At 37.3% G+C, this 18327-nt stretch overlaps 1 protein-coding gene across 7 annotated transcripts in view; it reads right to left on the bottom strand.

Moving 5' to 3' along the window:
* Positions 1–18327, bottom strand: part of DCAF6 (DDB1 and CUL4 associated factor 6) — a 143632-nt gene that overhangs the window by 27637 nt on the left and 97668 nt on the right. For 6 of the 7 annotated variants that reach the window (XM_032863045.1, XM_032863051.1, XM_032863049.1 and 3 more), the window contains 4 exons: positions 8255–8372; positions 3599–3711; positions 2358–2444; positions 1831–2158 (listed from right to left, as the gene is read on the bottom strand). In XM_032863045.1, coding sequence (XP_032718936.1) covers positions 1831–2158; positions 2358–2444; positions 3599–3711; positions 8255–8372 — 646 coding nt within the window. The remainder of the gene's footprint in view (positions 1–1830; positions 2159–2357; positions 2445–3598; positions 3712–8254; positions 8373–18327) is intronic. The other variant, XM_032863047.1, reaches the window with a different exon arrangement.

Genomic DNA, 18327 nt, shown 5'->3' on the forward strand with positions numbered 1-18327 from the left:
TGGATAGAGGATGCTGAATAATTTTGATCTTTTTCCAAGTATCTAATATCTATTAAAATATAGATAATGTCTTATTTAAACAAACAAACCTGGTAAGTGATATATATGGTCCACTTTATTAGAAAGCATATACTTATGTTTTATTTTCAATTATGACCTTAGCATCACTTTTAAGCTACCTAAGTACAGAAAAAAGCAAGGACATATATTCACTTATATAAAGAGAAGGACATAAATGTGTAAGCCTCAAATAATTATAAACGCTGACTCTCTATCCTGAGTTTCAGAAACCATCAATTTGATTTTCAAATTGTGCTGTGGTTGCTAACCTTATCTGTACAAATTAAGTGGTGATGGTATCCCTCTGGGTCTGGAAAGAAATGAAACTAAGTCTTCCTTGTCTAAAACAGAGACTAAGAATGCTGAAGACTAGTGTGTGGCAGGTAAAGAGAAGATGCTTGGTTAATCTCGAAGTACAAAAATCAGGAGGGATTACTTCCTCTACCTTTAAAAACAATGCCATTGCCAAATAAACATTCTGACTAACCCTAACTAACGGAGACTCCCAACTGAGGACACGTGAGTAAGTATCAGTAGAGGGGTGATCCTTTCCTAGCTACAAAAGGCAGTTTCGCTGAACTGCAAGCAGTACTGTTGGGGATTTTCGCTGTCCTCTGTCCATCTCTATCCCCAAAGCCACTCTCCTTCTAACTGGTTTTTAAGTCTGAGAAGCCACACAGACATCTTGGGTGCTTAACACAGCTATCAGTTAGTTAGTTAGTGCGTTCAAGGTGGACAGGTCCTGGGACTGAACGATTAATGGATTTTTGAAAATTCTTGTAACAATTCTAGATAGTCACAGCTTCATTTTATAGAAAAGGAACCTGAACCATACAAAAACATTACATAATTTAAATGAGGAATTACAGCTAAGCAGTAAAACCAGGATTCAAACCCACGTCATAATGTTCTTGATCATTAATTTACTACTGAAGAATGGCAATGCTGTTTATCTATGATATCTTTCACTTGACGGAAATGTCAGAATATTTTATAAATGGTAGTATATTGAGCACAGAAATATGTGAAATGGTTCTTCACAACTGTGTAAGCTAGGAACTTAAAGATAAAATTTTATTGTCTGGAAAAGGGCAGAGCTTATGATGAGGTACGATAGCATTATCTGCAGAAACAGCTTTTGAAAAGAATGGAACACAGTATGCTTTGAAAGTTTTATTTTATCTTCTAAAAAACAAGATATATTCGTATGATCACACAAAGTAAAAAATGAGAAAAGTATATGAACATGTGAGCAATTCTATATATTTGGTATAATTTTTCATTTCCTGAACTGAGTTGTTAAGTAGAAATCTCAGAAAAACATAAGGTTCTCAAAGAGAACTACTATTACACTACCTTAACCCAGGGTCAGTAGAAAAGCAGAACATCAAAAAACCTGAACATTAAACAAAACAAAACCGATAAAGGCCAGGCTGACTACAGGGCAGTCTGATGGCTAAATATAACCTCGACTTGACACATAACCTGTTGCTCGTTTCTCCACATTCCTTTCTCTTGCTCTGTAAATTGAGGAGCAAGTCTCCGGCGTTGGAGATACAGAGCAATGAGACTTTATTCTCCTCTTAATGCAGTTTGCTCAAAGAATGTAACGCATACAATCATTTACAGTTTAAAAAACTCTGAGTTGATACGACTGAGACACCCTTAGAAAAGCGACTGTAAAAAATGGAGAGATTCCTTTATTTGACTTCAAACAAAGTCCTGTGAATTGTACTTTTTATAGTTCATTTTAACTAAAAATTTACCAACCTGTCACCAGGTCCGGCTCGATACCTTGCACCTGGGATCAGGACTGGGTCGTCATCACTGTCATCTGTGTCCTGGAGAGCAGAGTCCCTGGCTAATGTTTCCTCATGAGCCAAAGGCCCGATGGCTTCTGTTTGTGACTGAGGCTCAGGACTGGTGGGGTTTTGACTGGTAGCACCTTCAGTGCTAGTCTGCTCTGAAGTTCCTGGTTCCTTGTCTTGTTCAGACAAAGTGGGTTCTTCTGGAACCCCACAAGAACTATCAAGATTGAAGTAATTTCTTTCTCCTGAGCTGGAATCCAAGGGCTCAGATGTGAGTGTATCTGACTGTGCTGTTGGAAAATAAAGTAGAAACTGTTGGTCATGTCGGCAACACTGTTTAATCAAACTGGACGCTCTCCCTATAGGAAGAGGAGAATTCCATAATACATCCATTTCTAAATGGCCTCTAACTTGGGAGAGAGTAACATAAATTACAGCTTCTTGTTTTCTAACACAGAGCAATTATCTAAAGAGAACAAGACAACTCACCTGTGTCTACACGGTTCTCAACTGTGCTTTCTGAGGAGGTACCTTCCTGACATGCTGTCACATCCTCTGATGGTTCTTTAAGAACTTCTGGGAAATAAATAAACCAAATTATCATTAAATCCAATTTTTTTAAAAATAAAAATAAACACCGATTGAAAACCCTAGCTTTCCTCTGTATAAGCAGCTCCTAGTCCCTTTTGGATCACAGAATCTCCTGACTTTCAGATACAACCTCCCCTCAGGAAATGCAAGAATATATGTGTACAAACACTGTCAAGGACAATCCTGCCCCCCCTCCTCCCAAAGCCCATGCACGGACCTTCATGAAGTCTTCGGGTAGAATTTTTGCTTTAGATTACCCCTCACAACTGACATTACTTGGTTTACCTTTCTGCTAAATTTCACAAAATCTAAACCTAAAACTGAGTATTTTTCTATCCCTTTACCGTGCATTTGGTATAATCTCAACTATCACGAACAAATCGTAAAGCTGACCCTACTATAAATTGTTTTGGCCACTGAAAATATTTATCTCTGTGATTTAATTCCAAGACCATTAGGGACCAGTGTATTTTGCTCCTAACTGCATATCTGCTTGCCAGACAGCTGTTTTACACGTATCTAATTATTGTAAACTCTATTACATTGACATATCTCTTCATTTAATAAGAAGTAGAATTCATTTATTCCTTCACTCACCAAGTATTTATTGAAAATTTGTGTTCCAGGCTCTGTACTAGACACTAAATTTCATATAATGGTCATGGAAAATATTCTAGGATAGTGTTCCAAAAAAGTCCCCAAACGGCATTTCCTGTATGAAATCGGATTCACTCATACATAACCCATTCAAATTTTATCCCTTTTTCTCCCCCTTTACAAGCTACCCATAGTCTTTGAAAAAAATCAAGGCAGATATTTTGGATTTTGCTGCTAAGTATAAAAACAGTAAAGATCACTCAAACTAATATTTACATCTCACATATTTTCAGTGCAATAACCACTGTTCAGACCACGGTGCCTGGAGAGACACCGTGCTTCCCTGTGACTCCCCATCTGAAATGTGTAAGGCCCTGGCTATTTGCACTTGCTAACCGCTCATCAATAGTGATGTCTGGACTACTGAGGCAAAGGGAATTTATTAAAAACAAGAAACAGAATTGCTGCACCAAAGGAGCAGAAAAGTGGGTGGACATCCAGCCCCAGGGGCTCGTAGTAACAAAGGCACGGCACTATCTTACTTGTGTCGCTGTCTCCCGGGGGCTGCACAGAGCTCTCTGGGGCCAAGGGTCCCTCTTGACCCTCAGATTTGCAGTGGCTCCCATTCCCTCTAGAACTTGAGGCAGTACTGCTCCTACCATCAAAGCAAAACAAGTGGTTCCACCAAGAAGTTAATAAATAGGAACTTTTAGGATGATCTATATATTTTATAACTAGAGAAACAATAAAAAAATTCATACCACAAACAAAATACAGGATTTATTATTTTAATAAGCACTCATAAAACACCACCTTCACAGATCAAGGTGGTTATTCTAATCCTCTTTAACCGTAAAAAAGAGATTTAAAAATACGAAAGGACCACCACTTCTTCACAGTTCTGATGCGTCTATCGACAGGTATATATTTCTATACATTTCTATTGCATTTTAATTACATAGACCCCCTTCTCGTCCTCAACACGGATGGTTCGCTACATCCCAATTCCTCCTCTTCTACAGACTTCGATCATATGTCCTCTCAGACTTTGCTGTTCTAGGCTACTCTTAAACTAATACTCGAAAAAAGACCCGGACAGTTCTTTGGTCCTTGAGCTGCCCTCTATGGGTCACTTCCACTTCTGGGCAGTTGTTCAAATATGCCAGCTGACTGAGGAGCACGGTTCTGTTTCATGTTTTACTGTTAAAACTTACCTGATAATGACTTAATCCTGCCAGCAATTTTAGCAAGACCAGAATACTAGATGGATTTAAATTTTTTTTTTTTTTCAAAGAATGTCCTGTGACAAATCATGGCATATGTGTAAGGTGGGGATTGAATGGGAAAGAAGGAAATGTACAACAATCTGACTAAGGTCAAAATTAAATTCATAGAAATGCAGTAAGAACAAGAAAAAAAAGTTAAGAGTTATAGTGTTTACAAACTGTTAATTATAGACATATAGCAGTGACTCAAGAAACAATACAAATTATCATGGACTTTTGGCCAAGATTTTACAAAAACTCTTTTAGGCTAACTGTAGAAGTCAATTTGATTTTTTTTAAAGGGCATCCATGTGTAATAGGGTATGTTTTTAAAAGAGTGCACATCTACACGGGCTTCCATGCAGAGAGTAATGTCAGAAAAGATGTACACCAGTGTTAGGTGTCATCTCAGTATGATTACTGCACCTGAGTTTTTCTACACTTTTCTCTAGATTCTGATTTTTTTTTCAACAAATTATGTTGTTTCTTTTTAACCAGAAAGAAATATATAGCAATTTTGGTAAAGAGAAGCCAATGTGATATATAAATCTTTTCTTTTTTTCCATTGAGAAAGCTCTAATACAGGCATAAATAAAATGCTCAGTGTATAAAAGATATGATAATTGAAACATGGTACTGATGTAGGAAAGTAGGAGCCATTAGTGGAAAAGACAATGTAACCAAGTAAATGTACTTAGCATATGTTAATATGGCATTTTAAATCACAGAAAAAATAATAAATTGTTCATTAAACACTACTAGGACAAAGGAACGGTCATGTGGAAAAATCAAGCTAGAGCTCTACATCATATTTTATGGCAGAATAAAGTGCAGAAGGATTGAACACATATTTCTGATATAAAATCACAGAAATCTAAGAGGAAAAAAGAAGAAGCTTTCCCCCAATCCTGGGAAGGATAGGCTTTTCTAAGCACGAGCTCACAGGCCGAAACCATGAAGCAAAACTACCGTAAGTGAACGGAAAGACAAACAACAAACTGGGGAAAAAAATATCTGCAACAAATGAAAGACAAATGGTGTCACCCTCACTCAATTCTGTAATGAAAGACAAATGGTGTCGCCCTCACTCAATTCTACAGTGAAAGACAAATAGTGTCGTCCTCACTCAATTCTATAATAAGCAGTTCTTATAAATCAGTAAGAAAAAGATAAAACACTGCAGTAGAAAAATGGGCAAAGGATACGAAAAGCAATTTACAGAAGATGGTAACATAAAGCTGCCCCCCGGGGCCCATCATGTGCCCGTCAATGTGCTAAGTGCTGGGTACTTTTTCTGCGTGATCTCATTAAATCTTCCCACCAAAACTCTGAAGTAGGTTCTCTTAAATATGTCCGTTTTCAGATGAAAACGCTGGGATTCAGAGAGGCTCAACGGCTTGTCAAGTTTAACATCTAAGCTCTTTGTGTGCTCTACCGCCTCATCTGTCATCAAAGAAACTCAAATAAAAGCAAGACACCAAACTGGCAGAGATGAAAAAGACTGCCTTCCTGAATTCTCCTTTTACTGTTTTTTTTTTTCCTTTTTCTTTCATCATCAGAAAAAAAGGCTCATTACTCTGTGATGAAGAAATAAGAAACTAATAAACGAGAGAGTGTCATTCGTTGCCAGTTCTTAGAGAAGGAAAAGCAGCACTCGAAAGAAGAGTGGCACGAAAGACTTTTGCCAAAAAAATGCTCAGTGATTCTTTATAAAAAATCAGCCTTTTCTATACAGAAACAAGAGAGGAGAATTGGAAAGACATAAAGAATAACAGTCTTCGATGACCTTAAATTGCATATTAAGGAAAAGGGCCACAGATATGCATGATTATAGGAAGCTGAGTTCCGACACTAGGGCTTGTAAAGAAATTAGAAATTCTACTGCCTGTTCCGCCTTCAAATACTTATATAGAATCCAATTTCGTCTTACCACCCCCACTGCCCTCACCACCTCTCACCTTTCTCATTGCCAAAGTCTTTCCGCTGGTCGCCCGACCATGGCCTGGTCTCTACACTGCCATCAGACAGCCCCTGCCCTCACTCACCGAGCAGACCTTCTTTGCCACTACTTTCTCCTTTGCTCACTCCACTCAGGCTGCACTGGTTTTCTTCAAGCCCCTCAAATGTCCTCTGTCTGTTCCTGTTTCAGAGCCTTTGAACTGCCTTCTCTCTGCCTGTAATGCTCTTCCTCCAGATTTACGCGGGGCTCACTCCTTCAAACCCTTCAAGATTTTGTCCAAATGCCATCTTCTCAGTGATGCCTGCCCTTGTCCTAGGTCTCCCAATCGCCCCTTACTTGCTCTGCTTCCTTCCACAGCACTTAGTACCTCCCACCATACTATACAATCCCTGTACTTACTGTTTATTGTCTGTCTTCCCCTAGAGTGTAAGTTCTAACAGGACAGAGGGATTGTGACAGTTTGTTTCACTAATCTATTCCCTGTATCTAGAATAGTCTCAGGAATATAGAAGGATTTCAATAATATTTTAAAATACTACTTAATCAAAGATTTTAATGTAAAATACACATATAAACACAAATGGAAACCAGTGCGTTGTAATAAATAACATCACATATCAACATAGAATTATATATTAATAAATAATATATAACATATTACTTATATATTATACCAGCATATAATATATAATATACAACTGAATATATTAATATATTAATTATACAACATAATTAATATATTGGTTACAAGATGATTAATATAATTATTACACATTAATCATATAATTATATTAATATGCAACTGTTTATATATTAAGAACACATATATTATCTATATATTAAATATTAATATAGCAATAAACTTAAATACAAAATTTTGGATGCTGTCTCAGGCAAAAGGCCATGAGACAGTGTGAAAGAATGTAAGAAGGTCACATAACTTGATTTTTTAAAAATATAAAATTTAACTAGATTAATGAACTATAAGTATAATCAGAAATGTCACTAAAGAGAACCTAGACAAAATATAAAGTTAAACCTTACTAGTAATCAATTCACTAAAAATGACAATTATCTTAAGATCAAATACATAAGTTAAAAAATAAATGAATATACGGATATTGAACGCTGGCTTGGGGACCATAACATGTATGTGTTTTTCTATGCTGCTGGGAGAAATGTAGTAACAGCAGAGCTCTTTGAAAATAATTTGGCAATAACCTTTGACCTAGATCGAATTCACTTCTAAAAGTACATCTCAAATCAATAATCTTAAAGGTAGGAAAAAGCCTGTAAACAAAGATATTCACCATTTTTAAAAAAGGTAAACAAATCCACCGCCCGATGAAAGGGAAATGGTTAGGTAAACTATGGTAAACCTAACTGATGGTATATCACACAGCTAGAAAATTCATATTTATGAAAATTAAGTAGAAATGTGGAAATATTTATTACAGAGTTAGGCCAAATAAATGCAGGAGAGAACAGGATATGTTCAGTATGATTAAAATTACATTTTAAAACCCCAAATCACATACACATACATGTATGTGTATATGCATGTACACACACACACACACACACGTACACACACACCTGTATAGGACCAAGACTGAAAAAAAGCTCCAAAATGTTAGGTTTATTTTTTGGCACTAATGGTCTATTGGTGATTAACTATTTTTTTTTTTTAATCTTTTGCATTTTTCTGAGAGAAGAAATATTCCAGGACCAACAACATCAGAGTCTCCTGGGAAGTTTTTAGAAATCCAAATTCTCTGATCCCACCTCAAATTAACCAAGAGTGGAGCCCAGTAATATGCATTTTAACAACCTCTTCGAGCCATTCTGAAGCACACCAAATTTGAGAACCAATGCATTACAGCAAACAAAACACAAAGATGAACTGCTAAAAATAGTATCTAGTACAATCCTACAAAATGGCTAAGAACAGCTTTACAAAAATATTAACTTACCATTCATCTGTAAAGTTCAGTTTTATTGTGCTTGTAGTTGTTCCTTCTGTGCTGTAGTGCAAACTTAAAACTGGTTCACCTGTCCCTGGTTTGGGGCTCAGCTTTTCATTATTGTTATCTGAAAATTGTGTTTAAAACATTTGAAAAAGTCTCTGAAACCAATAAAAAGATGACATTTCCTAAAATTCACAAAACTTAAATTAGGTTGTCCTTGTCAAAATTCTTTCTCACGTCTGTTACGGTTCTCACTTAAAGTTCAAAAGCAAGTGTTGTAGAAACACTATTTCAAAGTGGCATTGCATCAAATTCTAGCTTTGTGTACATAATTCCCTTTGATTCAGATGGAAATTACACACATTTGAGAACCGTATCTAGTCATCAGGAAATCAAAGACTATTAGGAGGCTATGAGGCATGTTATCAAGCAGTACTCGCATTTAACGGAGCTCACAGTTGCTCACAGTCTTACTCCCCACCTGCTCGGGCATCCAGGGTAACTGACAGGAGTAAGAGGCTGGGGCTCTGAAAGAAGTGGCTGAGTCAAAATTCTGGGACAACTGAAGGCTATCGAATTCTTTCTGTTGCTACAAATTCATAGATTTATAATATAGAAAGGGAGTAGAGCCCACACTCTATTGGGAGGGGAGGAAAAGAAAACAATGTGCTTTTGATATTTATAAAACTCTGCTACAAGACCGTAGGTTTTGGTATATTTCCTCTTCCTCTCCTGACTAATCTTGCAAGGAATTTGTTTTCTAAATTATGGAAATGATAGTTTCACTTTGGGAGCCTACAGTTGATCTATCTCAACATAGTAAATCTTTGTAAAATGTCAAATAAAAATCAAGACATTCTACAGAAACTGATACAGACCACTCCAAAACCATCCTTTCCCACGCGTCCCCACCTCCCCCAGCAAAAGTACATGGATATTCAAAAACAAAATAAAATAGAGCTTTGAAATTTTCTCTTTTTCCGTGATTAATAGCTTCGGGGAAGCATGAACATATATAGAAAACACAAACTGCTACATAATCAAACATGTAACACTTCTGCCAGTCGCTTACAGAAAGAATATTCTTCTGTGGTACAACTGTTTTCTTGATACCAGTTCAAGAACTGATAGAACAGCACTAAAAATAAGCCTTCTGCCTTGGAAAATAACAACAAAGGCAGTAACAACTTCATAAAACCAAAATTACTTAGGTTTTTGGTTTTGAGGTTCACTTTATACTGCAATGAAGGACTTGTATCTTTTTGCATCCCTCTTGAAGCCACTGGAACACTTAATAAAAGAGAATCTCACAGAACCTCGGCTCTAACTTCTATCCTGTAAGAAGGCAACTGGCAAGACTTCAAATACAGAGCTGTAGCACACAGGGAAAGGGATTCTGTCTAAGAGAGGAGAAATCAAGCTGATAACAGAACTCTGGACTATCAGTTCTCGGGCCTTTAACTGTAACTCACATGAAATCCTCTCCTATGATATTAGTTGGTATTTGCAAATAAAAGCATCAGTGAATTACAAAGCTGGCCTCACAAATGGTAAAAACATTTTGGTTCTTACACTGCCTTTGTTATGACTATGTCATTGATACAAAAAATTAACAAGCCATCGCACAACTTGCAAAGATTCAGTATTACATTCCGTGTTTTACATGAGGTTATTTTATCAAACAGCATTCTGATAAAATAACTGAATTAACAGACATTTAGCTTTCATAAAATTATCAAGAGTGGGACTTTTAAAACATCTGTCCTACCCTTGACCATCTTTAAAAAATTTCCTGTTGGTCCTATGTCCACATAGAGTTCTCCCTTATTCTTAATTATGTTGCTGATATTTCTGTCCCACGCTGCCCAAATCACAGTCATCTTCAGGCACCTAGAACTGATAACGACAGACAGCCGGAAGACTTGAAAATGATCCAAGAAACCAAGAGGCAGAGCTGGGGCTGGTTCTTTCATTATCACTCACAACACTTTATGAAGTGCTTTGCTATTTATTTTTCTTTTAAAGAAAAGAAGGGATAGAAAACAAAAGCAGGTGTGAGAGAATAGGAATGAATTTCCTACGTCCACTTCAGTTATAGAAGCAGATGTTTTAAAAAGCCATTTAAATGCTATATCAAATATTCTTTTGAGTAAAATTAAAGAGATGGAGATTTGAATGCTGTAATTATAGGAATATAGTAAACAAAGAGCTGTTCGGAGGTCAAAATGGTGTAGAAAATATCTTATTTAAATGTATGTGACACCCTCCTCCTGGAAAGCAAGAAGCTTCCTGCGATGATCAATGTTACTTAAAACCTTCTTCCTTATGGTATCTATTACAAAGTTATTATTTAATCTCTCATGAATATAACCTACATATTGTCAATCATGTAAAACACAGTGGTACTCATTTAATTTATAAAATGACCATAGTTGACAGAATTTGTATATTTAGGCTGTTAATGAACTTACCAGCCCTAGGTAAAACTGGCCCATTGCTGTATTAACAGAAAGTAGTCTTCTGTGAGCCACACAAGCTTCAGACCCCCAAGCCTAGTTCACTCCTTGAAGACTGAACATGCATAACAAGTGTCTCTGGCAGAAACACCACACAATGCAGAACTGAGGCATTAACGAGAATACCTATCCGAGGTTTAGGGTTCATTTCCTGGTTTGTTCCAGACTACTCTTCCTAATTTAATACTCCTTTTCATGATCATATATATCCTGTCATGTTGCGTTTTCTCAGAAATGTAGATTCTTGGCTTACTAGTGAATTAATTCATTTTTCTGATAAAAATACATATTTCAAGCCAGAAATGTCTAAATGTCTAAGAAATATCTACTTTAAAAAACTAAAAAACTGGGGCACCTGGGTGGCTCACTGGGTTAAGCCTCTGCCTTGGGCCCAGGTCATGATCTTAGGGTCCCAAGATCAAGCCCCATGTTGGGCTCTCCACTCGGTGTTGGGGGGCCTGCTTCCTTCCTCTCTCTCTGCCTGCCCCTCTGCCTACTTGTGATCTATCAAATAAATAAATAAAATCTTAAAAAAAAAAACTAAAAAATTAAATGTTTCATTTTTACTATAGTTGAAAAAAATATTTGTAACCATTTAAATTTTCCTTAACTTGCTCTATTTGTTAGAAGCTGGATCAGCAAACACAACCTAAAAACTGTATTATTCAAAGCCTTACTTACACAACGCACAGAAATATATTAAGATATTTCTTGCTTAAGAGCAGAAGTTTTAATTTAAGACCCTTCGGGGTTAGAACTTCACCTAAACAAATCACTCCACATAAAAAAGCACCATCATAATAATAACTAATTTGTATTAGGCATTATTATGTCCTAGGAGATACAAGTATCCTTTTTTAAAATTTATTTATTTATTTATTTATTTGACAGACAGAGATCACAAGTAGGCAGAGAGAGAGGGGGAAGCAGGCTCCCAGCGGAGCAGAGAGCCCGATGCGGGGCTCGATCCCAGGACCCTGGGATCATGACCTGAGCCAAAGGCAGAGGCTTTAACCCACTGAGCCACCCAGGCGCCCCAGATACAAGTATCCTTGTTTAAACCTTTGTAGCATATATCCCCATGTCCATTTTATGGATGATGAAACTGGTGATTCTGAGCTAGATTTTTTTACTCTAGTCATCTAGAGTTCCTTCTATCTTAAGTTCCTACTTGCTATAGTGTCTTGGAAATAACTTGAATACAAAGTAGAAATAAGATTGCTTAAATATTTCAGTTAAGAAATATCAATTGTTGGTGGTGTTATTTCTCAGAAATGATGTCTAATTCATATCAGCAACATTAATATAACTGATAAAAGTTCTGGTAGCCCCAACTGTCCCTTAGGCCCCAGAGTATTGGAAATCTACACTGGATCTTCTTGCAGGGACCTCTGAGATTCAACTACTTTTCCATCCTCTAAAAACACTGTAAGAGAATAAAATCAAATTGTGGTGCTCTGAACTCAAGGGCAGTGTAGTGGCGGGGGGGATCCCTTTTAATTTAGCAGTTCAACACTGCTTAAGTTTTAAGATTAAGACCAAATTTAAAAGATCTTCTCTAGATACGGTATAAGACCCCTTTCAGTTTAGCGTACTGACTCAGAAAGAAACTTCAAAATGGCCTGGAATATAATCTGAAAGGAACTTCTCTGAACCTTAATTAGATACTTTCTAAGCCTTTCACATATGAACCACAAACGCATTTTTGTTTTTGGTAATGCCTATGTATTCAAACTATTTAATCTGTGCATTGACATTATGAAATTATAATCATTTGTGGTTCTTAAAAAAATGCTCAAAGACATTAAAAAATCAAGTGTGCTAATAGTAGTACAAAATACACTTTATCTTGGTTTGCATATTATCTAAATATTGATGTGATTTTTTTTTTTTTGACTTCTAGCTAGGAATATCTCTGGAGACCTATCCAATATATAAATTTAAAGAATATTCAAAATGAAGATAATGAATGAGGATATGCCACAGTAATCTGTTTAGAATTACTCCACCCAACAACTTTTCAGCCACTGGGACACTATCATAACTATATAATCATACACTAATCACCTATAATAGCTTAGGTTAACTGGAGATAACACAGAAATACTGTATTCTGTACTGAAAGTATTTTCTATTATGCAACGACCTTATTGACACTTCTCATTCCATTCCATCAAAAGTTAAAAAAAAAAAAAAAAATCTAGGGGCGCCTGGGTGGCTCGGTGGTTAAGCCTCTGCCTTTGGCTCAGGTCATGATCTCAGGGTCCTGGGATCGAGCCCTGCATCGGGCTCTCTGCTCAACAGGGAGCCTGCTTCCCCCTCCCCCTGCCTGCCTCTCTGCCTGCTTGTGATCTCTGTCTGTCAAATCTTTAAAAAAAAAAAAAAAAAAAATCTAAAAAGAAACTTTCTCTGAAAAAAATGTATGATATCAAAAATAAAGTTCAACTCTATCTTCCCAAATTTTGCTCCCCAACTTAGTTGGATTACACAGGAGAAAAGGCAAATTTCTCAAATATAGTTTCTAGAACAATGAAAACCTTCCATTTTTATAGGTCAGGAATCTGTAACTTTTCTGCACACCTCAGACTCCTGAATACCAAATACCCAGTTCTTCCAATCATTTGTATACAGAGGCGATGCTGATTCAAAGTGGAGAAACTATTTTTAGGAGTTTCTTCACAGAAAACCACTCTACCAAACACACGACTGCAAGACACAGCATTTAATTCTAAAAATTAGTGTTCTTACTAGAGCAATCTGACTTTATAAACTATGTTATGAAAGCTAAAACCAAAGCACAACTTTAATACTGGTATTTCTTAGGAAATTCCTCCTATAAAATTTTATCGAAATAATATTCTGTTCAAATTTTCTTCCTGGCAATTAAAACTCAACCTTTATGTCAATTAGACTAATTTTAATCCAAGAACTTCTTTCATCACATAACATAGACAGGTAAATTGAACTTGAGCATGGGTTGGGGATATATACAGGTTCAGATTCTGCCTGGTTTCATATTCCCGGTGACGTTTAGAATTTATGGGCTGAAATGCACCTGTCACTTCACCGAACACCATGGAGGCTCTTTCACCTGCTGCAGACCGGTGAGTGTGATTTTACAAAAGTCTCTATTCCTAGTTCCCATTCAGTCTTGAGGGAGAACAAACAGGAAGACAACAGGTAAAGACGCCCACCCCACGTGGCACATCAGCTCTGCCAAGATTCTTACCCAGAATCTCTCTCTTCGTAATGGTTTCCCCAGGTATATTATCTTCTAAAGGAAACCAAACCTGTCTGTCATATACTAAACAGATAAATATATTAAAATGTGCTTCCAAATGAAAATGAACAAATGAGGCAGACAGCTTTGGAGAGCACTGTCTTTAACCAGTCCCCCCTCCAGCAACTGTGCTCCCTGCTCATTGTTTTGAAATGCTTTTCTTACTTCTCATCTCCCGTTTCTTCACTTCCATCTCTACTGTGGCCTCTGTCTCTCAGCCTGTGAAACCGCTCTCACTAATTGGATCCATCTCCTCCACGTTAATTTAGTGGAGAATTTCTGGGGACTCTTTATTTGACTTGTCAGCAACACTCACATACACAGTTCTCCTTCGATTTTCTCTTCTCTTCATCTCATGACACTGCACGGGTCTACTCTACCTCTGACCTCTGTGGCTGCTCCTTCATCTCCTTCCCAGCTCTCCTCCAGCAAAATCTTCAGTTTGGGAATTTTTCTGATTTTCTTTGGGATGTTTTAGATATTGTACTTCCTGCTCTCACTTTTTATATTCATCCTTGTCAACTTCATCTACTTTTATGGCCTCAACTACCATTAATGTGTGGAAAATTTCCAATTTATTTCTCTAGCTCTGACATCTTTCTTTTATTTTAAAGGATTTCTTTCCTTTCCCCGCCCCCTTTTAAAGTAGGCGCCAGGCCCAACAAAGGGCTTGAACTCATGACCTTGAGAGCACCCCGACATCTTTTCTACGCTTCCTATCTATACAATCAACGGCCCAACAGACTTTTCCACATGGATGTCTCACATACATAAATCAAAATCAACATATTCAGAACCAAGCCTGTGGTTGCAACCTCCTTCTATGCATCCCCTCCCATACTTTGCTCCTTTTCTGGGGTTACCTATTTAAGAACGTATCCGCCCACTTGACTGTGCTCAGTGAAAACTTGGGAGTCATCCCTGCAGCAGCTGGAAATGGCATCTATGAATCTGCACCAGGAACTCCCGGAACCACCACAAATGCACGAAGACACGTGCTCCGGCCCCGCTCCCTCCAACCAGCGTGCTGGTACTAAAGTGCGCCCATGCAGAAATTATGGAGTTCTTACTGCGGTTTACCCTCTGGACACTGCCTCAATCCCTTGCCTCATCCAACGATTACCAAACCCTATTTATTCTCTATCTTAGTTCTTGAATCTCTTCATTCTCTCACCATACTTCCGTCATCAGGTCAAATTCCTTATTACCAGGAGACTTATCTAAGTGACTTGGTCTCTAGTCGGCTCACTGTCATCTCTTCGGAACAAAGCAGATCAGCCATACTCTCTCTTTTAAATACTTCCTTAGCTTCCTACTGCTCTTAAGCTGTCCCAAAGGTCCTTCTCTGTCTGGGCTCCCCCCATCTCCTGAAGCTTAGTGCACACTCCAGCCACACTGGGGTCTTTACGGTCTTGCTAATACCATGACTGCCTCGGAGCCTCCCCACATGCTATGCATGCTTCCCCGGACTCACACCCATTTCTCCTGATTCACTCATTGCGCTCGTCTTTCAGACCTCAGCTCAAATGTCTCATCCTCACGCACGCCTCACTTGGCCCCCTGCCAGAAGAGATGAAGACTTAGTTACATGTTTCCAAAGAAACCTTCCTATTTCCTCTTTCCTAACATGCATCACACTTACATTTACTGTTCTACCATCTGTCTTTCCTGTTAGATGAGGCAAACAGAGCATAGCAGTTATGATCACAGATGGCAGATGCACCACACTTACAGTATGTGATTGCAGGCAAGTTTCTTAACCTCTCTTTGCCTCAGTTTCCTCATCTGGAAAATGAGAGTAATAGTACCTACTGTATAAGGTTGTGGTGTGGATTAAGTAAATTAACATATAAAAATTGCTCAAAATAATGTTCAGCCCAAAGAATATGCAACCTAAGTGTCTCCACTATTATTGTTATGGTTAATCAACTCGACCGTTCTTATTAGCACTGGTAGTGTCAATCAACACTATGTTCCAAGCACAGGGAGCACTAGCTACGCTCACTTAAGCACCCTAGTGCTGAGCCCAGCCAGTACTCGCCACAGGTAACAACAGAGTGAGCTGAATTAGTATGAGTTGAATTAATGACAGACAAACACGGCTGGGTCACTTATTTCTCTTATCCTTACGTATTTCTTGGAGCCTTGGTTTCTTCATCAGTAAAGTGAGGATATTACTATTCATTACATTCGAACAAATGAGCTAATGCATGTAAAATTTTTAACACAATGCCAGCTACACACCAAAAACTCAGTAAAAGCCAGTTATTTGTATCACACACAATTCAGAGTTAGAAAACAATTTAACTGGATATATATACAGATACTGATTTGGCTAGAATGAGAGTGAACAAGTGAACATAAGCCATAGAAATGAAATAGGGTTTAACCTCCAAAAGATCAAATATATCACTAATGGGAAGAATGTAGACTTGGTAGCTGGGGAAAGGAGGACTAGCTGCTCCATTCTAAGCAATGAAGTGATAATTAGTTTTAAATAATATAAAAAAAATCAAGAATGAAGTCTAACTTCACTAACTTATTTTTTTCTCTAGAACTTAAGATACAGTTTTTACAGATATATTCCAGTGTGAGGAATAGTGAATTTATACTTCCCGTTAAAAGAACAGGCTTCAATAGTTAGATATTTATTTAATAAAAATTAAAATTGTCAAAGTACACTTAATGGTGATCTAAAATATTACTCGAGGTAGTACTGTCAAGGTATTACTAAAATGAAATTTTAATTTGGTCACCTTAGAGGGATGCATACTTAGTATCTGATAGGTTCAAGGTCCCATTTCCCATTGACCCTAGCAGAGTTAGTAAGAGCTGATTCACTGGATCCTGGTAATCCACAAGCTTCATTCTCTAACTTAACATTGTATCAATATCAAAAGAAGCCTGTTTTGTACAATATATACAATGGAGAGGTAACACTTCTATTTCTAAGGTACAAATTTATAGAGTGTCTGACAGATACACAACTGCCCGCAGGTGTAAGTTTGAAATGTAACAGCTTTATCAACTTCCACTTAGTGATTATCCCTGTAATGAATAGAGAGCAACTTGCTTTAGTCATGGCCAAAATTTAAAACTCAGGCAAAAATAAATAAAATAAAAAATAAAACTCAGGCAAAACGATTTTCTTATATGCTGTCAAAAATTTAAAGTTAAGGGCATAGGTTTTTTTGTTTTGTTTTGTTTTAATAGGGGAAAATTGCTGACCTAATTATTTTTAACAGAAAAAAATGTTTTATATTATGTTTTCATAATATAAGTGGGCACGAGAAATATATGCCAAAAGAGGATTATTTCTCTTATAATGCAGTAGGCACAACATAGAGATCTGAATAAAAAGAAACACCAGAATCACTCATTGAAACACTGTTCAAGCTAAACAAAACGTGGGACACAGATCGTTGTGCTCACTCACAAGGAGCTTCTAATCAGCACAGAAAGGCTGACAATGTACGTGTGCAAAGCCCTATGTTTGCAGAATATTGTATTTTACAACAGAATAAAAACAATGTGCATGTTGTGCACTTATTTCCTTGACAGTTTCTTTCTTTAAAAAGTATTTTGATAAAAGAAATGAACCAGGCAGCTTTCACTATGACTCTGAAGGGTCAGACTCAATGTACGTCTATTTATCAAATGTAGTGCTTTTGTCAAAAATATAAGACAGGAGCGCCTGGGTGGCTGAGTGGGTTAAGCCTCTGCCTTTGGCTCAGATCATGATCCCTGGGTCCTGGGATCAAGCCCCGCTTCGGGCTCTCTGCTCAGTGGGAAGCCTGCTTCCCCCTCTCTCTGCCTGCCTCTCTGCCTGCTTGTGATCTCTGTCTGTCAAATAAATAAATAAATAAATAAAATCTATTAAAAAAAGAAAAGGAAAACAAACTAAACAGTCACTGCAATCAACCAATTCAATAACATGTATGTAAACAGTGAAAGAAAGCAAATTTTTCAGTGAGGAAGTCAATTACAATGAAAAAAAACAAACCCTCTTTTTTTAAAAGATTTTATTTTTAAGTAATTTCTACACCCAATGTGGGACTCTAACTTACAACCCTGAGATCAAGAAGTCATGTGCTCTACTGACTGAGCCAGCCAGGTGCCCCAATTTTTAAATTTTGATCAGTAACATTTTTATCCCCAATAAAGAAACCCATGAACTACTACGGGAAATGGAACAACATGTCCAAGTACTGGAGACCTTGTGAGACGAACATGGTCAAATAGTCAAATTTGACAAAATGGTAAAAAACAAACAAACAAACAAA

The sequence above is a fragment of the Lontra canadensis genome, unplaced genomic scaffold (genome assembly GCF_010015895.1).
Source record: "Lontra canadensis isolate GAN:19392208 unplaced genomic scaffold, GSC_riverotter_1.0 scaffold24, whole genome shotgun sequence".
Lineage (NCBI taxonomy): Eukaryota > Metazoa > Chordata > Mammalia > Carnivora > Mustelidae > Lontra > Lontra canadensis.